Source organism: Ailuropoda melanoleuca, chromosome 13, assembly GCF_002007445.2.
Source record: "Ailuropoda melanoleuca isolate Jingjing chromosome 13, ASM200744v2, whole genome shotgun sequence".
In the NCBI taxonomy this organism is placed as follows: domain Eukaryota; kingdom Metazoa; phylum Chordata; class Mammalia; order Carnivora; family Ursidae; genus Ailuropoda; species Ailuropoda melanoleuca.
This window is the reverse complement of record NC_048230.1, coordinates 26,008,789-26,029,700: the sequence shown is the minus strand read 5'-3', so window position 1 is coordinate 26,029,700 and position 20,912 is coordinate 26,008,789. Positions and strand designations below refer to the sequence as shown.

The window sequence follows — 20,912 nt, the reverse complement described above, 5'->3', positions numbered from 1 at the left end:
TTCCATGTCTGATCTAAGAGACATAATAATCATTGTATGCACTCCTCTTTATGCTACTGATTGTCTGCATTCAACCTGGCCAATGTCTTAGAATATTTGACAACTGAGAGGACTTCAGTTTGAGAAGAGGAAGGCTAAAGATTTATTTTTATATCAATCAACTGGGGACCTCATATGTTGTCACATTTATTATAGCCAAAATACCATTTTATTTTTAGGTGGAGAACTCTAGAGCACTAGTATAAAATCTGGGATGGTTCCAGTTCTGTTCTTTTCCTCATGTTTAAGTCCACATTAAATCTGGTAACTCTTAAAAGTTCCATTGCCGTTTAAAAAATGTAGTTCCGTGTGATCTTATTGTCTTACTGCCCAGTGAGGCACTTTAGATTGCCTTGGTTCTGGGTCTCACACTTGCTTTGTTTTTCTCTGGAGCTTTACTGGAAACCAAATGCTCTTGCGTACTAGCTGCAGAAGCAGGAGGGGAAGTTGGCAAGAATTAACTGCTTTCTGTTTGGTCTGTCTGAGGCAGCTGACCTTTTGGAAGGAAATCGCTGCTCTTTGCTTCTTCCTGTAACAGTGCAGCCTGTGAAAGAACATACACACCGTTATCCTGGCTCATGTCTTGGGGCGCAAGCTGTTAGTTAAGAGGCGGGAATCTTTCACTGCCTCTGTTCTGTGGTGTAGGAATCAGCGTTCAAGTTCACAGTGCTAAGTTGTGTAGAGATATCCTTGTCGATCTGTAGCAAGGGAGAACATGTTTCTAGAAAAAGTAGTTCGTTTTCGCAAAGGTATTTGTATTGTATTGCAGAGTCCCAATTTTAATGCTATGGTAAATGTGGACAATTACTTTGTGCACAATTTTAATTCATCTCAATGTTGAACGTCTTGGTGTAAGTAGTACCTCTTATACTGGATAACTTTTTTTCCTGAGAGGCCGAACATTTTGATTTTCTGAGACGTGAACTCTTATTTAAATGGCATTTCATGGGACGCCTGGGTGGCTCAGTCAGTTAAGCATCTGCCTTCAGCTCAGGTCATGATCTCGGGGTCCTGGGATCAAGCCCCATGAAGGGCTCCCTGCTCAGTGGGGAGCCTGCTTCTCCCTCGCCCTCTGCCCCTCCCCCCAACTCATGTTCTCTCGTTGTCTCCTTCTCAAATAAATAAAACCTTTTTTAAAAATGTCATTTCATCTCAGAATTAGCTTCTTAATATACCTGCTACCCATTGTTGGACCATCTTTTCTACAGGACTTGTTTTACTGAAACACAGTGAGTATTATACCCCACACATTGATATTATTTTCAGAAAGCTGCAGTTGGGCTTCACAAATGGAATATCAGCCAGTGAGTAACAAAGGAACCAGCTGATGGGACAGCTCCCTCTTAAAGAGAGGATTTTAGGGGGCGCCTGGGTGGCACAGCGGTTGAGCGTCTGCCTTCAGCTCAGGGCGTGATCCCGGCGTTACGGGATCGAGCCCCGCATCAGGCTCCTCCGCTAGGAGCCTGCTTCTTCCTCTCCCACTCCCCCTGCTTGTGTTCCCTCTCTCGCTGGCTGTCTCTATCTCTGTCGAATAAATTAAAAAAAAAAAAAAAAAGAGAGAGAGAGAGGATTTTAGTCTTCCATTACTTTAACCAAAACCTATTTAGGTTCATTTTTTATTTTGTTTTTTGAAATGATTTATATTCAAGTAACTGTAAGCAAAAAATGAAGTTGATTATGATTATTGGTAAATGCAGAGAACACAGCTACGTGAAAAGAGGGCAGAATACTGTGTTCTCCATTTAGTTAGGGTTCACTGGATAGGTGTGCTTTTTCAATGTGTCAGTGGTTTCTCTCCCAGTATTTACTGTCGATAGTAAAGTTGTTGGGTGAGCATTAGAGTTGATGTACAGAAAAGATACAGAGAGTAATGTAGGGAGAATTATCTCAGGGTTTCCTTAGCAAGATTTCCCTACAGTATTTCTTTTCTGTTCTTGGAAACTGGTCCGATCTGTTCAACCTTCCTGAGATACTGAAGAATCCCAGAGGGAGTGCAAACCTTGCTTAGGCTCTGGGTATAGCTTCTTGGCACAAAATAAGTCGGTTTCAACATAACAGGAAGGCTTTCCCCCAGTACTGTTAGCCTAGGAGCAAAGTGAAGAACCGATGGCTAAGGCTTTCTGGGATCTGATCTTCTAACTATAAGCTTCTGTGGCCTTGAATTTTTACCTTTGAACTATCAAAGGCCTTTACCTAGGCCAGTTGTGTACAGGTGTCTCATTAGGGATAAAAGAGGTTTAGTTTTTGAAAAGCAGTTCTTGCACTGCTATGAGTGGTGTTCTGTGTATTTCATTCTGTTTACAATTGGGACATGTTTGCAGGGACAGTTAGTCATATCAAGGATGAAAAAAGAGCCAAATATGAACCTAAGTATGTATTATTTCTTGTCTTGAAATATGACTTTCCCAAACATTCTTTTTTTTTTTCTCTTCTATTTTCCATGTTTCTTTCAGAAGTATCAATAAAACCTCCTAAATTCAAACTCCATTACCCCTGAGAGCACTAATCTTTAACCTGGTCTAAGTCCTTCCCCCCACCCCCATTGGTATTCTGAACTTTTTGGTATGAACATTTTCAAACACACACAAAATAAGAGACTAGTATATAATGAATATCTATAAATTCATCCCTCAAGTTCAAAAATTACCAAAGTGTTGTTAATCTTTTTTCTTCTACTCTCCACAAACACACTTTTTTTGTTTCTTCTGGACTTCAGAAAAATACTTCAAAATATATTTTTGTGCCATTTACTTTTATACTACTTCTAGAAGAAGGGTTTATTGAACAAAAGAATAAAATGAACAGTTACTGAATGCAAGGCATTTTAAAGGATTTAGATGAAATATAAATTAATCGTCTTGAACTGCTATTTGAAAACACATTATGTTGCTATATATTTGAAAGTGATAGAATTGGGGTACCTGGGTAGCTCAGTCGGTTAAGGGTCTGCCTTCTGCTCAGGTCATGATACCATGGTCCCGGGATCGAGTCTTGCACTGGGCTTCCTGCTCAGCGGGGAGTCTGCTTCTCCCTCTGCCCCTCCTGCGTGCTCATGCTCTCGCCTCTCTCCATCTCTCTCTCTCGCAAAAATAAATTTAAAAATCTTCCCAAAAAAGTGATAGGATTGTACTTCTTTTTTAAAGAATGATGATTCTGAGTGTTTACTATTTCATGCTCTACTTAAATCAAGACTACCTAATTTGTAAGAAAGTGTCATAACCTGGATATTGTCATGTGGAAACTATTTGTTTCTGTGTCTTTTGCATGTTCCTTTATGGAACCGTCCTGTGGGATGGATAGTACCAATTGCTCATGATCATTAAATTTATATTTCAATTTTTACATTTTAAACAAAATTTAGTAAATCAAAAACTGTAAAAAATTATACCAAAATGCCTTCACCTAAATGGAACAACTGTTTATAGTTCTCTTTGACCTTTCTCTCTTATTTGTCCTCTAACATGCATATTGTGTACACTTTTCATTTAACGGTCTTTTTTCTATATTTTTAAAAAATGTGTCTACATGGCCTTATATTTCCATATTGCCTTTATAGTTCATTTAAATTGTTGCTTAATATTCCAATTAATGTGTTATAGTTTAAACCATCCTCCTGTTTTGGATTTAGGTTGTTTCTAGTTTCTTACTATTGTATATTATATGATCTAACTAATGGTTGTCCCTGGGAGTTGACCTAGTGCAAGGTGCTCTTCAAAGCAGATTTTTCCAAGTGAAAACTTAATACTGTAATTCTCAATGGCAAGAGGGAAGCTGTGAACTTTAATGAGGAAAATATTGGGAACATGTGTAGATTTATTAATAAATTGCCCTTTTTAAAAATCAAAACAAGAAGGAAGGGATTATCTTTCATCTAAATAGTACAGAAACTCAGTATATTGCAGTGGCTGAGGAATTTTTATTTCCTCAACCAAAGGATTCAAGCTGTACAAAAATCACGTTCTAGGATGAGTTGGTCTTGATTAACAGTATAGAATGGGTCCTGATATAAACCTTCATTAGAAATTCTGAGGCCAACATAGGGCTACATGGCAGTCTCAGATCATTTCTTACTTTTCCATAATGCAGATGGTCATTATTTGTGGGCTACAGCAAATGTTTTTAGTTATCTGGAAAATGGTATTGATGTAGCTTCTTCCCAAATGGGTGGTTCAAGTTGCTTAATGGATTTGGGCACAGAGAGAATGATAACGCACATGTATTCAGGCTGTGGGCCGGCATGGTATGAGGGAACCCAATTTGTATAACAGTGTCCTACCAGCTTTAGCACAAAGTCTGAGAAGTCCAGATTTTTATGTACTGCCAGGGACAATTTCAAGATGAGGGTCAAACCTCTACTCTTACTGTTTTCTGTTATTTTTCTTTTTTGCAATTTTTGCCCTTGATTTTGATTTCGAAAAACCTTTAAATTACCTAAAAATTAAAAAGGATGGAATAATGAATGCTCATGTACGCTTTGTCTACATTGACCAATTATTAACAGTTGTTACCTTTGCTTTATCACCCTCCCTACCACCACCTCCCCCCTCTCTTTCCTTTGAAAGTAAGTAGCAGCCATCATGACATTTTTTTTACCCTTAAACAGTTGCATCCACTAAGAACAAGTCCTGTATAACCTTAGTGCCATGTATAACCTTAGTGCCATTATCCGTCTCAAGATATTTAACATTGACACAATAATATCCAGTATATAGACTGTATTTAAATTTAATTTTAATTTAAAATTTTAATTTTTAGTTGTCCCAGTAATATCCTTTAGAGATGTAGTTTATTTTTTAAATTATGCTCTAGGCTGTTACCATGTCTCTTTAGTCTCCTTTAATCTAGAATAGTTCCACATTTTTCTTTCTTTCTTAAGAGTTTATAATTTGGATTTGTCTGATTGTTCCATGAGTAGAGGTGAAAGTTTAGTTTGTGTATTCTTTTCAGTAGATCACATTTGGAGGCATATGCAACAAGTCTCCCCTTATCCTGAGTTTCGCTTTCTGAGGTTTCAGTTACCCGAGGTCCTTCATATCATATCATCATCATATCATATCATCAGAAGGTTAATAGTAGCCTAACACTAGATAACGATGCCTGCATCATTCACCTCAGCTCATCTCATCATGCAGGCATTACCATCACAGGACGAATGAGTGCGGTACAATAAGATAGAGAGCGAAAGAGACCACATTCATATAACTTTTATTATGTACATTGTTACAATTGTTCAATTTTATTTTTAGCTATTGTTTTTAATCTCTTACTGTGCCTAATTTATAAATTAAACTTTATCGTAGGTATGTTCGTATAGGAAAAATGTACCTATATAGGGTTCGGTACTGTCTGCGGTTTCAGGCGTCTACTCAGGGGTCTTGGAACATATGCCCCACAGATAAGGGGCGACTAATGTAATGTCAGTTTGTTGCACGATTGGGGATGTTTGATTGTTTGGTTAAGGTGTTGTTCATCAGCTTTTCCACTGAAAATACACCTTTTCCCCTTTATGAATAATAGGTAATATGTGAGGTAATACTTTGAGACTGTGTGAATATCCTGTCCCCAGCAAGTACCACCCAGTGGTTTTAGTGTTGGAGGCTATGATGATCCTTGTCTGAGTCTACTCTCTTTATTTTTGAGGTTGTGTTTTTGGCTAAGATATTTTAGGTGAGAGTTTTAAATATATGATAATCCACTGACTAAGACTTGATCTGTATATTTAGCAGATAGTCCCCTCCCCCCTTTCCTCCTCTTGCTCTCTATCTTCCCTCCACTTCTTCCCCCCCCTTCCCTCTCTCTCTTCCCAAAGTAGTATGTAATGATTTGGCTGTGACATGAAGATTTATGACTGATTGTCTTCCCAGAATATTATCATCTCTGTGTTGCCTGGGCAAATTTTTCCTTGTTTGTTTCTTTGTGAGCCAAATACTTTATTCTTTCTGTTCTCATCTGTTTAGTAACCTGATTTTGTTAGAGAATTGTCTTTCTGATTGCTTATAATATGGAACTATTCTAGATTAAAGGAGACTAAAGAGACACAATATAAAGTAGTGTTTAGAATTTTTTTTTAAAGAGCAGATGGCTCTGGTATTGACCTACTTTTAGATGGGATAGTTTCACTCAAACCTTCTTACTTGATGTTAGGCCAGTTTTTATATGAGCAAAGTCTTAATCCATTATTATTGCTATTTAATATTTTTCTGTCCTTCCAGGTTCCTATTACTAGGTAACCACCAGCACTGAGTCTATGTAATCATGTTGGTATTGACAGTAGGTCAGTAAACATAACCAAGGAACTTGCCCTTTATATTCTGACCAGTCATTAAATGGTGCTGATATGGTTAACAGTTTTGAATCCTGGTTCTTTGCCTTAGACTTTTCAGATCAGAAGCAATGTTTATGTATCTTCTGTTTCATTTGCCAACTAGCCCAAGCCTTTGCCGAAATCAGAGCCTTGCCATATTAGATTTTTTTTTTTTAAGATTTTATTTGTTTATTTGACAGAGAGAGACAGCCAGCAAGAGAGGGAACACAAGCAGGGGGAGTGGGAGAGGAAGAAGCAGGCTCCCAGCAGAGGAACCCGAGGTAGGGCTCGATCCAAGGACTCTGGGATCACACCCTGAGCCTAAGGCAGACGCTTAACGACTGAGCATCCAGGCGCCCCGCCATATTAGATTTCTTATTCTAATTTCTTATTCTTTTTTTAAATTATGAAATATAACAAACATAGAAAAATGCAAAAAATAATATGACAAACCACCACAAAGTCCTCGAGACAGAGGCCTCCTGATACAGTTGTGGACTGCCCAGATCCACTGTGGACAGTGCCCCTCAGTAGTATGGGACCTGAGCAAATCTTTCACCCCAAAGATTTAGGGTGAAATACACCCTGAGTATGAGCAAATCTTTCACCCCAAAAAGAAACCCATACTTATTAAGAGTCCCTCCCCATTACTGCAGTCCTTGGTGACGACCAGCCTACTTTGTGTCTATGGGTTTGCCTGTTCTGGACATTTCATATAGTGGAACTTACAATACATAGCCTTTTGTGTCTGGCTTCTTTCATTTAGCATGTATCAGTATTTTATTCCTTTCTGTGTCTGAATAATATTCCATTTTATCCATTTTATTTTTCTGTTTATATCCATGTTATCCATCCATTCACTGATGGGCATTTGGGTTGTTTTTACTTTTTCGCTATCATGAATAATGCTGCTTTGAACATTTGTGTACAAATTTTTGTGAACATATGCTTTCAGTTCCCTTAAGGATATACCTACGAGCGGAACTAGTGGGTCATATAGTAACTCCATATTTAACCTTTTGAAGAACTGCCAGATTGTTTTCCAAACTTAGACCATTTTACAGTCTTATTTAATTTGCTGAGCCTCGATTTCCTCATCTATAAATTAGGGATAATAATAGTGCCTAGGGGCACCTGGGTGGCTCAGTCGTTAAGCGTCTGCCTTTGGCTCAGGTCATGATCCTGGGGTCCTAGGATCGAGCCCCACATCGGGCTCCCCGCTTGGCGGGAAGCCTGCTTCTCCCTCTCCTACTCCCCCTGCTTGTGTTCCCTCCTCGCTGTCTGTCTCTCTGTCAAATAAATAAATAAAATCTTAAAAAAAAAAAATAGTGCCAGGGCGCCTGGGTGGCGCACGCCCTTTTGGCTCAGGGCGTGATCCTGGCGTTCTGGGATCGAGCCCCACATCAGGCTCCTCCACTAAGAGCCTGCTTCTTCCTCTCACTCCCCCTGCTTGTGTTCCCTCTCTCGCTGGCTGGCTGTCTCTCTGTCAAATAAATAAAATCTTAAAAAAAAAAAAAATAGTGCCTACATCCTAGTATTTTTATGAGGATTAAATGAGTAGATTCATAAAAGCACTTGCTCTTATAAATAATTTAATAGATATTCAGTAAGTGATAGTAAATAATAAATCTGGATGGTAGAAAATAACACTAATAAATGTTATTTTAATTCATTTTTGAATCGTATTTCTGAAATTTTTTTTAAAGATATTTATTTATTTGACAGAGAGAGCGCGCATGCACAAGTAAAATAGGCAGAGCGGCAGGCAGAGGGAGAGGGAGAGGCAGGCTCCCCACTGAGCAAGGAGCCCGATGCTGGACTCTATCCCCGGACCCTGGGATCATCACCTGAGCTGAAAGCAGATGCTTAACCAACTGAATCACCCAGGCGCCCCTGAAATTTACTTTTATTTATTGGATGAATCAAAATATCTGTTGCTAATAATTCATACTTTAATTAGTAGGAGTCAGATATGTACTTGGAAGGAACAGGAAAGGTACAGCTCCCTGCTAGCTTGGTCTTCTCTGTCAGAAGGGCACATTGGAATGGATGTTCTTTTTTTTTTTTCCTTTTAAAGTTTAGTATACTTAGACAGTCTTGCTCTTGTTACACTACCCTTCACAATTCTTGACTCTCATTCAGAGGTGCAAGAACAGCCCTCCCAGTGCTTTCCCACCACCCTCCATCCATTCTCATTTATAGAATACCGTCTGCCAGTAAAATTGACTAAGAAATGGGAATTCCCATCTTTTAAAAGGAAGGTAAAGTTTATACTGCAGGATATTGGTTAAGGAGAAGGATAGCAAGAGCTCTTTATGGAGGGTTGACTTTGGAAAGGTTTGTTGAAGTGAGTTAAAATTGGAGATGGGAAGAAGGAAGCCAACTTTGTAAGTTTAAGGTTGTAGAAGTCAGAATAATACTGAACACTTATGATGAACCAGGCACTGTTGTAAGCGTTTACACACATTAACTTATTTTTTACAACTCCCCGAGGGTCGTATTATTAGTACCATTTTACAAATAAGGGAACTGAGGCGCAAAGGTGTAAGAAGTTAAATCTTACAGAGCTCTATGTAGGTGAGTTCACCATTATCTCCAAAACTTTAACCTCATTTTAGAGACTTTGGTTCTAGGGTGGTGGTTGTGGTGGAATGGAGAGTACAAGTTACAAAATGCTTTACATTATGCACACGAGTCCAGTGAAACAAATCACTCCACACGTTTTATTTTATTTTATTTTTTAAGATTTTTTATTTATTTATTTGACAGTGATAGACAGCCAGCAAGAGAGGGAACACAAGCAGGGGGAGTGGGAGAGGAAGAAGCAGGCTTCCAGCGGAGGAGCCCGATGTGGGACTCGATCCCGAAATGCCTGGATCACGCCCTGAGCCGAAGGCAGACGCTTAAGGACTGTGCTACCCAGGCGCCCCCCACTGCACACATTTTAAACCCCCCATTCACTCCCTCAAGCTAGAATTCATTTACTCAGCATACATGCATTGGGAGCTTTCTATTGTCATGTACTCTGTACTTCCCCCACAGTTTAGCTGTGCCATGACTTTGGTCACAGTGTTCTAGAAGTCTTCAGAGAGTGATGTTTTTCTTTTCTTTCTTTTCTTTCTTTTTTTTAAGATTTAATATATTTATTTGAGAGAGAAAGAGAGCAGGAGCAGGGGGAGGGACAGAGGGAGAGGGGCAAGCAGACTCCCTGCTGAGCAGGGAGCCCATATGCGGGGCTTGATCCCTGGACCCTGAGATCATGACCTGAGCCAAAGTCAGATGTTTAACCAATGGAGCCACCCAGGTGCCCCTAGAGTGATGTTTTTCTTGACAAAGTTTTATATTTTACTTTTAAAAGGGAAAGCAGCTAATAAGAAGGTATTTATTATTGAGGCAAGAATATTCCTAAATCCCACCCACTCCTATCATTTGTTTAATGGACATTCGTTTTTATGGTTTTCAATAAGCCTGTAACATTATGAGCTTAGACTTTGGAACTTTTTTTTAAGCAAGTGCCTGAAGGTCTGCTTTGTTCGAGACTCCTAGGATATATGTGGATATATAAGGTTGATTTCAGCACCTGAGGCTTTCAGAGACTACATCATTCTGCGTCCAAGGCTGGTTTAGGTTGTTTGGAATGCTTATGAACACTAAGAATGCAACTAAGCAAAGCTCAGCTGGTTCTCATCTTTGGCTAAAAATAAGATTGTGCATCCATTTCCCAGTCTTTAGAGAAGCCCCTGTGATGATTTACCAAAGATACAAACCACTTCCTTGTCAGAACATCACGCGTTGGAGATGGAGGTGCCTGTAAATGAGCAAAAGAAAGTGTGTGTTGAGGACAGAGGTGCAGTTACTACGTATGTGGAGTGTAGCGTTCAATGGCAGGATGAACACTGGTGAGAAAGGACAGGGACTCAGCTCATGCCAGGTGTAGGCATGGCTTAATGATGGGTGTGAAGAGTTTGGGCATGTATGAGGGAAAGCACTACTTAGGTTCTAGCTTCTGTTGATACAGTGGGGGGTGGCATGGGTTTTTTTCTCCAAATTGCGTATTTTCAATTGTCACATGATAATTTCAGTAACTCATTTCATGTTCCATGTGTATATAATTCTTAGTTAAAAAGTAAAAGTAAAATAATTCTGTACTATTTATTGTACTTTTATTTTACATTTTTGATTAGCAGTAGGCAAAATTACTTTCCAGCTCTGTCAAAAGCACTTTTATGTAGTGTAGTTAAAATAATTTGTATTTTTCAAAATTAGGTGCTTACCACCTTATATTTACCAGCTATTCTTCAGATGGCATTTTAGAAAATAACTACTACAACACGTTCATATTTAGAACCATAAAAAATATTTTGACAAATTCTCAGAGTTCAGCATTCTACTCTTTGATAAAAACTAATATAAACTTAAGACAAAATAGTGTGACTTTTTTTTTTTAAGATTTATTTATTTGAGGGGCACCTGGGTGGCTCAGTTGGCTAAGCGACTGCCTTTGGCTGGGGTCATGATCCCGGGGTCCTGGGATTGAGCCCCGCATCGGGCTCCCTGCTCGGCGGGGAGCCTGCTTCTCCCTCTGCGTCTGCCGCTCCCTCTGCCTGTGCTCTCCTGCTGTCTCTCTGTCAAATAAATAAAAAATAAAATCTTAAAAAAAAAAGATTTATTTATTTGAGGGAGTGCGTACATGAGTGCGTGAGCTGGGGGAGGGGCAAAAGGAGGGGGAGAGAGAATCCCAAGCCGACTCTGCACTAAGCATGGAGCCCGACATAGAGCTCAGTCCCATGACCCATGAGATCGTGACCTGAGCCGAAATCAAGAGTCAGATGCTTAAGCAACTGAGCCACCAAGGGGCCCCATAGTGTGGCATTTATGTAGTACCCCTACATATATGGCATATTACCATAGTACTTTTTTCTTAAAGCAATTTTAGACAGCTGTAATATGCTCAACCAGCAGGACATGTGAAATATTTACCAAATATGGATTTATTCACTAGCAAATACATCTTGATAACTTACTTACCATGGCAAGCCACTGTACTAGGCATTAGGGACACAGTAGTAAATAAATGTGTTCCCTTCACTCAGTGTTCTTAGAGTTCAGTGGGGAAGATAAACAAAAATAAATTAACGAAAACGAAAAATGACAAAGTGTGGCATGTTATTTTTTTTAAAGATTTTATTTGTTTATTTGGGAGAGTGAGCGAGAGAGAGCACAGGTGGGGGGAGCAGCAGAGGGAGAGAGAGAAGCAAACTCCCTGCTGAGCAGGGGAGCCCAACCTGGACACAGGGTTCCATTCCCGGCCTCCAGGATCATGACCTGAGCCAAAGGCAGCCATTTAACCGACTGAGCTACCCAGGCGCCCTGTGGCAGTTGTTATTAAGGAACAAATAGACTATTGTTAATACAGACTCATCCAAATTGTAAAATCTGTTCCATTTTCTTGCCTTGGTATTTCATACTGATACCTTGTTCCATAATAACTTTGAAAAGAGCTGATGGATTTGACCAAATTGTGTGTATGCATTTATTTATTCAGCAACAATAAAAAATTTACAAATGCTAATGTGCCAGGCACTGTTCTAGGCCCAAGAGAAAGGGTGAACAGAACAAAGTGATTGTGTTCATGGTGATTTTACCCTAGTGAGAAGTCAGTAAACAAATATATGATAAATGTCAGAAAGTGATAAATGATGTGAAGAAAAGTCAAGTAGACCAAGAGGTTACAATGTGACCAGAATACAATTTTCTTTGCATGGACTGAGGGATCTCTGAGGAGATAAATGTTTTCCCGCAGTTTTCCTTTTGTCTCTTGGGTCAGGTCAGTTAATGAATGGAGGATTCAAGACAATTTTTGTATCTGTTGGTATTGTTCATATAATCATTAAAACAGCTACGGTGAGGTCCTACTCATTTCCAATTCCTTACCACTAAAAGAGATGAATACCTGAATTATGTTCCTCATTCCTTCATTTGTTCTTCCATACACGTAACTGCTTAAGCATCTCCACCGACCCATCTATCCTTTTACCTTTTATCCAAAAAACATGCCTTGGTATCTGTTCCAATTTTCCAAAATGTTGGGATATGATTCATTTAATTAAAAATTATATTGTACAATTAAATGTCTTCCAGATGTTAGATTATAATGTGCGATTGCTTCTGGAGAGAGCTCTTTTATCCAAGCCTTTCTCCTAGTACACTCTCAACCATTGAAATTTGATGTCTTGGATGATCTTACGGTGATCCCAGCCTTAATGCCCAAAAGCCCTAAATAAAATTGTACACCGCTCAAGTGTTCTATAACATTGCACAAGTCTAAAATAGGTAACTGGCACCCACCCCATACCTCATTGTTGGCTAACTGACTTGTCCCAGAAATAGCTCAGTGTTACACGATCAGAGAACTACAACTAACAGAGAGAAGGGATTTTTGTTTCCCAGCACACATGTGTAGTCTTTGGTAGTCAACAAAACCAAGATCTGATTTAGTGGACCCTAATTGTAACATAGTTAAGAGAATGGTGCAAATCAGTAGCCAGATCATTTTGGATGGGTTTCAAGTCAGCCCTGCCTTCCACCAAATTCTACATAATGGAGCCTAGTATTAGAGCAAGATTCAGTTTTGGTACCCTCTTTGTACATGAAAGTAATGTTGCTGTCACAATCAGGTTGATCCCAGAGAGTTTCTGCCAACTGATTTTAAAATTCTCAGGTAAATCTGAGAAGGCATCATGGTAGTTATATAACACTTTTTCTAGAATCAAGAGCATGTTTTAAAAACCTACCTACTATTGGAATATAATGGTTCTTGTTTCTGACTCTTAGCTGGAATGTATTGTTTTTATGTCGGAGATTTCTTTTTTTTTTTTTTTAAAGATTTTATTTGTCGGAAAGAGAGACAGAGAGAGAGCGCGCGAGCGCACACAAGCAAGGGGAGCGACAGGCAGAGGGAGAAGCAGTCTCCCTGCTGAGCAAGAAGCCTGGTGTGGGACTCGATCCCAGGACCCTGGGACAATGACCCAAGCCGAAGGCAGATGCCTAAACGATTGAGCCACCCAGGCACCCCATTTTTAAACATTTTAAAGCTAAAATTCAGTTCAAGAATACTGATCTTTAGGGGCCCCTGGGTGGCTCAGTTGTTAAGCGTCTGCCTTCGGCTCAGGGCGTGATCCCGGCGTTATGGGATCGAGCCCCACATCGGGCTCCTCCGCTATAAACCTGCTTCTTCCTCTCCCACTCCCCCTGCTTGTGTTCCCTCTCTCGCTGGCTGTCTCTGTCAAATAAATAAATAAAATCTTTAAAAAAAAAAAAAGAATACTGATCTTTATTCTGCCAAGAAGGGCTTAAAAGCATTTATCTCTAGGTTTTTTAACTGTGAATATTTATTCTAGTGGATTTAAAGGGGGAGGAAAAAAACCCCCACCCAAACCACTGATTGTTTGTTTGATAGATTGAAACCATGGCTGTGTGGATACAAGCCCAGCAGCTCCAAGGCGACGCGCTTCATCAGATGCAAGCATTATATGGTCAGCATTTCCCCATTGAGGTGCGACATTATTTATCCCAATGGATTGAAAGCCAAGCGTGGTAAGTGAACACAGTTTTTTCTATCATATTTAGTGAAGCACAAGCATATTGGAAAGATAACATGATGGAGACCTTAAAAGATGTACATTTTTAAAAAATGATGTGACCCATGAAAAGTTATTTAGCCCTGGCTTAGATTTTAGGGAGATAGGATTTTTTCCTATTTTATTATTTTTGTCTTATTCCCCTTTAATAGTAAATTCTGGCTAAAAGCATTAGATCATTGCTGCTAATAAAAAACAGTTGACAAATATGTTTTGGGTGCCTATAGGGTGTAGAGTTCATATGAACAGAGTAAAGCCCTTGTTTACAAAGAATTTAGCGCTTAATGGGGCAGCTAAGGTATGCATATGCATATCATTTAGTAAAATGTATTATTAACAAAGCTAACAATGGACACATTGGTGTTTTTAAATTTATATATACACATAAAGACCAAAAAACAATACATCAAAATATTAACAATTACATTCTTGGTGGCAGATTTAACAAGTGTGTTTTTACTTTTATTTTCCAAATTACTGTTTATATACTCAGAGGAAAAATTATTTTTAAATTATTTCAGAGTTAGTATAATGCAGTAGATTGACAACAGAGCTTTTGAATGGACATTACTGTGCACCAGGCTTGAGCCCTACCCTGCTCAGGGCCTGGGAGCATGTTGTGTGGCCGCCAGCCAGCCTGTCCTTCTGATCTGACAAGCTCATCAGCTGCTTCAGGCTTCCATGGGGGGTGGCGGGGTGGACGGGGCAGTTGGGGCGGTCGGGGCGGACGGAGTGGGGTCCACCCTGGCGGAGCCCAGGACAAGCGGCCGCTGTACGGCTGTCCGAGCAGGCCTTTGTACCTGTCAGTAATGTCGCCTTGCAGTAATTGCATTCTGGTCGGAAGCTAGAGAGCACCAAAGGAAGGAAATTTTCTGGGCAATTTAAAAAATCTCAGCCTCATGTAATGAAGTGAGAAAAAACTAAGCTAAACATAAGCGCATCAGCTGCACCTTGCTTAGCGCTTTTCCATTTTCTTTTCTGTTTTAATGATTTGAAGAGTTCAGAAAAAACATTAGTAGGAGGTTTCTGGTGATTTAAAATTTCATTTAGTAGATTCCCCATGTAGCTTCTTACCAAACGAATGTTAAAAGACTTGTGTTGATATCAAGGAAAACCTGAATTTTATTTAGCTTGGTTTTCTTAAGAACATAAAGATTTTAATTTAAAAAAATGTTCAGTTCTTTATGTCTAAGCTAAGAAAGGCTTTTTTTTTTTTCCTTTTTAAGTAAAGAATTAAGTTTTCCAGTGCCAGAACCAGTACTTGACTTCCGTGAGTTTTGCACAGAGACTGGATATTCTCAAGAGTGGGCTCCTCAGGGGCGCCTGGGTGGCACAGTGGTTAAGTGTCTGTCTGCCTTCGGCTCAGGGTGTGATCCCGGCGTTCTGGGATCGAGCCCCACATCAGGCTCCTCTGCTATGAGCCTGCTTCTTCCTCTCCCACTCCCCCTGCTTGTGTTCCCTCTCTCGCTGGCTGTCTCTATCTCTGTCGAATAAATAAATAAAATCTTAAAAAAAAAAAAAAGTGGGCTCCTCAGATGAGGAACATCATTGCCAGTGGAAACAGAGGTGCAGGGCTGCCCTTCATCCCTCCCAGGCTTTTATTTAATACATACTTTATTTAGTACAGAGAGGATACATATTTAAAATTTGGCTTTCTCTGCTGCCTTCTCAGAGTACAGACGTGGGCGTAATTATTTGCTGAACTACATTATCATCAGTGTTTTGGCGCACCTGCTTGTGCCTTTGTTTGAAATTAGTTGCTAACTGACTTCAGGGGTGTAGAGGTGCAGCCTTCTAGCTACCACTAGATCTCTTGTTTGGCTCCAGACCTGGTCAGCAGTAATTGAATGTTATTTCAATCTGACAGCTGTTTGGTTTCTTCAGTGAGCCGAGTTAAGCAATTTAATACTGCCCAATAGCAATTGTTGCCTAACTGTTGGGGAAAAGAGAGTTGGCGAGGGGAGTGGGGCAAGGAGGTAAGGAAGGAAGGAATAAAGAAGAGAAGGAAGAGAGGGAAGGAGGGAAACTGTCCATCTTCTGCCACCAGTTCAGTGGCTCTGAATTAATACAAAGTCCGTAGAGTGGTTTCTCTGCATCCCTGGAAGAGTTAGCGTTGCCTGTAGGTCCCAGATCTGCAACTAGTGACTTGTATAAATACTTGCAGGCACCTTCTGTCTTAATATCTCATTTCCAGGTTCTTTAGAAATAGCAGTTAATTGTTGTTCCACCTGTCTTTACTTAAGAACTACTCTGTAGGGCGCCTGGGTGGCTCAGTCGTTAAGCATCTGCCTTCAGCTCAGGTCACGATCCCGGAGTCCTGGGATTGAGTCCCATGTCGGGCTCCCTGCTCAGCAGGGAGTCTGTTTCTCCCTCTGACCCTCACATCGCTTGTGCTCTCGCTCGCTCGCTCGCTCTCTCTCAAAAAACAAAAAACCTCTGTGAAATCAGCAACACACGGAACTAGTCAGGGCTGAAAAAAGCATGTAGAACATTCTTGACCTTGTGCCCCCTTACACCCTTGAGGGGTAACTATAAATAGGAAGTTATCAGAGCCCTTGTTTCCTTCAGAGTACACGAAGCACTTTCCTTTTCCCTTCATTTCTAGAAGCAGATAGCATAAGCACCAGAGCGAGTCAGTAGAAGGAAGGAGAAAGGGCAGTACATTATAAAAAAAGAAAAGAAAGAAAGAAAATATACAGTCCACTAAATTAGTTAGTGGATTAGGGATAGATTAATGTAGGCATCTGGTCAATTTGAATTGGACTGTTTCCTAAAATTTGCAGTGAGCATTATGAAGAAGTCACTTCAGCTAAAGAAAAGGTGTGATGCGTTGAGGCTGCATTTATACAGGCTCATGTGCATGTATGTATACATATGTATGTAATTTTTTTCCCCTAGGGACTCAATAGATCTTGATAATCCACAGGAGAACATTAAGGCCACCCAGCTCCTGGAGGGCCTGGTGCAGGAGCTGCAGAAGAAGGCAGAGCACCAAGTCGGGGAAGATGGGTTCTTGCTGAAGATCAAGCTGGGGCACTATGCCACGCAGCTCCAGGTGGGTGTGGACGCGGGCTCACACTTAATTCTCTTCCCAGGAGGGACTCTTTTTTTCTTTCAGTACTTCCCGTGGAGCTTTTCTTTCTCTGCTTCAAGCCAGTGTTACTGACTTACAGGTCAGGTGTGTAAAGTTCTTCTTGTATGACTCTGTGATTATAGCCTTTTATTTTTAAACTTTTTATTTGAAAAAAATTTCAGATTTACAGGAAGTTGCAAGATTGATACAAAGAACCCCTACATATGCCCAGATCTACCCTGTCCCTTTACCCCTAAGGACTTCAGTGTGCATTTTCTCTACCTGGTTATGGTACAGTTACCAACTTCAATACATGTCACATTGACAAAACACTCTTAGGTAATCATATCTATATTTCCATTTTGTCAACTGACTTAATAATGTCTTTTAGGGCATTTTTTTCCCTCCAGCCCAGGACCACATATTACATCAGGTTGTCATGTCTCTTTGATCTCCTTTAATCTAGAACTGTTTCAGCCTTCTTTGTCTTTCATTACATTGACTTTTTTTTAAGATTTTATTTTTAAGCAAGCTCTACACCCAGTGTGGGGCTTGAACTCACAACCCAAGATCAAGAGTTGCGTGCCCCACCAGCTGAGTCAGCCAGGTGCCCCTGCACTGACATTTTAAAATAATTCAGCTTATGTATTTTTAAAGATAAAATAGACCTCCTTTTGGGTTTGTGTCATGTCTCCTCCTGATTAGATTCAGGTTACACATCCCTGATCAGAATTCTGAGTAAGTGATGTTGTGTCCTTCTCAGGATATCACATCGGGAGACATACACCATCCATGTTCCCTGCATTGGTGGTAGTAATTTTGATTACTCGGTTGAGGCGGTGTCCAGTTTCTCCTCTGATGTGGTCCTTTTGAAATTTATGTATCCTTTTTCCAGGAATGATGCCCTAGTACTTGAGGCAAATTAAGAGGCAAGAAATGAAATAATCTTACCTTCTCATTGTAGTTGGGTTTCCTATGACATACTTTTCTTGTCCCCCATTAGTATCGGAGGAGCAACATGGCTTGTGATTATGCCGTCATGTCTCCAGGAGTCTCCTCCATCATAAAATCTTACCCCGGCTCTGAGGTAGGATTAGGTCCCATAACATGGTGTGGAACAAAGTGATATCTGCTGTTGGATTCTTTCAGAACACGTACGACCGCTGCCCCATGGAGCTGGTCCGCTGCATCCGACACATTCTGTACAATGAACAGAGGCTGGTGCGAGAAGCCAACAACGTGAGTGCCGCATGGGTGTGGGGAGAGGAGCTGGGAGTCCTTCCTTGCCCAGCTGTCTCTGGACCCAGATTTCTTAAGATAATTCACTGTGCATCTGTTGGTGTCTCTGGAAACAGAGCATTGTCCTAAGGGGCACAAAAGTAATAGAATGGTCTCTGATCTTAATTGACCCATAACCGTGATGAGATTATCACCACAAAACAATGTGACAAGTGCAAAATAATTTAACCCCAACTAAATGGTTTTTGAGTAAAGGCAGGCTCGTATTCAGGTGAGATTACTTAAGAAGGATTTCTGCTGAGCCCCCTTCCAGCCAAGTGTTGAGGGAATGGCTCAGACCAGGTCACTTAAATGCCTGGATCCATAAAAGCCTTGTTGATGCTTCCCCTGTAACTTCATTTTGGGGACTCCAGGATGCTGTCTATGAGAGGTTCAGCCTCTTCCCTCAGTTATGAGAAGGCCTTGAGTGAGGACATGGATGATGTGTGTTCACACAGCCTTGTTCCCCACTGAGTCCGCCGCACCTCACACGGTCCATGACGTTGGATCGGTGAACGAATGTGGAATGAAGGATCATCATTAGTGGGCAAACCCAGGTAACTCCTGGATGTGTTGAGTTCTAGTCTCTCTGAAGAGCGCTTAGGTGGATCCTGTTTGGTCGACTGTGGTGGAGGCCAGACTGTGATAAAAATTTCTGCTATGGCTTAGGAAGGTGTCACAGTTGGTCAGGTCACCTGTCTTCCCTCCTTTTCTCCCCCCTCTGCAGCAGTTCTCACCATGTGTACAGTTCCTCTGACTCAAAATTGGGCTTTGGGGGTTTCAGCCAGGTTCTAGGGGCTAGCATTGGCTTTTCCTTCCTCACTGTGGCCTGCACTCTCCCCGATCTGTCTCCAGGGTACTTCTCCAGTTGGAAGTCTTGCTGACGCCATGTCCCAGAAGCACCTCCAGATCAACCAGACGTTTGAGGAGCTGCGACTGGTCACCCAGGACACGGAGAACGAGCTGAAGAAGCTGCAGCAGACTCAAGAGTACTTCATCATCCAGTATCAGGAGAGCCTGAGGATCCAGGGTGAGGCCCCGGCAGTGTGTCACGAGGGCTAGAAGGAAATTCAGGTCAGATTGGAAGAGAACCGGGTTTCCGTTCAGAAGCATTCCCCTTTCTCTGGAGTAGCAGGAATCATTTGCCTTAAGGCTGGGGCAGGAAGGAGGCGGCTTAGGAAGGGGAGAAGTCACAGGCTTGCCTTTGGGGACTGTGGGTCTCAGTCGGGTTTCCCACACCCACGGAGCTCCTGGTCTGTTGGGGAAGACATTTCATCCCGTGGGAAGAAGCTCACAGTCTAGTAAAAAACACTTTTGTATATAACTGGTGTTTCATAAATGCTGCTTTACTGAAATGTTATATTCTCTAAGCAGGGAAAGTATAAGGTCTGAGGGCTGTGTTTGTGATGACAAACGTTTAATGCTGTTTTGTGTGGTTATTCGGGGAGGCTGTCCTGGCACAGTGCATGCTAATGCGCCTCCCTTAGCCCTTAGAGACAAAGCTCCCCTTCTTTGTGTGAAAACTACAGCCTGAGCTTGTGGAGCCCCACCAGCGCCCCCTATTGACCTTGTAAGAATTTGACAGGTGACTTCATTAATTTCCCTCTCCCTGCAAGCATGCCCAGCTGAGAATCTCAGAAAAGCTTCTGCTTAACACAGACACATACCTGTCTACATACACGTGCTCCTCTAATACCGTGCGTGCGGGCTCAGCCTTACAGCTCTACTGGTATTATTTATTAACTCCATCTTCCTCATTAGAATATACATTCTTTGAGAAGGGATTGTGTCTTCTATCTCTGTACCCTGAGGCTGGCACATTGCCTGAATCATAGGTGTTGAGTACATGTTGGTGATATGATTCCAGCATATCTTCCTCCATGTGAATCCATCTCAGACTGACCTCAAAGAAAGGGTGGCCCTATTCCTAGATTAGGGAACAGGAGAATTCAGGCTGCCAGGTCTTTTCTTTCTTTCTTTCTTTCTTTTCTTTCTTTCTTTCTTTTCTTTCTTTCTTTCTTTTTTAAGATTTTATTTATTGAGGGGCACCTGGGTAGCGCAGTCGTTAAGCGTCTGCCTTCGGCTCAGGGCGTGATCCCGGCGTTCTGGGATCGAGTCCCACATCGGGCTCCTCCGCTGGGAGCCTGCTTCTTCCTCTCCCACTCCCCTGCTGTGTTCCCTCTCTCGCTGGCTGTCTCTCTGTCACATAAATAAATAAAAAACCTTTAAAAAAAAAAAAAAGATTTTATTTATTGAGGGGCGCCTGGGTAGCGCAGTCGNTAAGCGTCTGCCTTCAGCTCAGGGCGTGGTCCCGGCGTTCTGGGATCGAGCCCCACATCGGGCTCCTCCACTGGGAGCCTGCTTCCTCCTCTCCCACTCCCCCTGCTTGTGTTCCTCTCTCACTGGCTGTCTCTCTCTCTGTCAAATAAATAAATGAAATCTTTAAAAAAAAAAAAGATTTTATTTATTTGAGAGAGAGAACAAGTGAGGGAGGAGCAGAGGGAGACGGAGAAACACACTCCCCACTGAGCACAGAGCCGGACAAAGGCTCGATCCCAGGACCCTGAGATCATGACCT

General features: G+C 41.3%; 1 protein-coding gene across 1 annotated transcript in view; it reads left to right on the top strand.

Moving 5' to 3' along the window:
• LOC100479246 (signal transducer and activator of transcription 5B) overlaps positions 1-20,912 on the top strand; it is a 50,779-nt gene that overhangs the window by 17,735 nt on the left and 12,132 nt on the right. The window contains exons 2-5 of the mRNA XM_034640688.1: positions 13,803-13,939; positions 16,882-17,038; positions 18,206-18,295; positions 19,190-19,393. Coding sequence (XP_034496579.1) covers positions 13,803-13,939; positions 16,882-17,038; positions 18,206-18,295; positions 19,190-19,393 — 588 coding nt within the window. The remainder of the gene's footprint in view (positions 1-13,802; positions 13,940-16,881; positions 17,039-18,205; positions 18,296-19,189; positions 19,394-20,912) is intronic.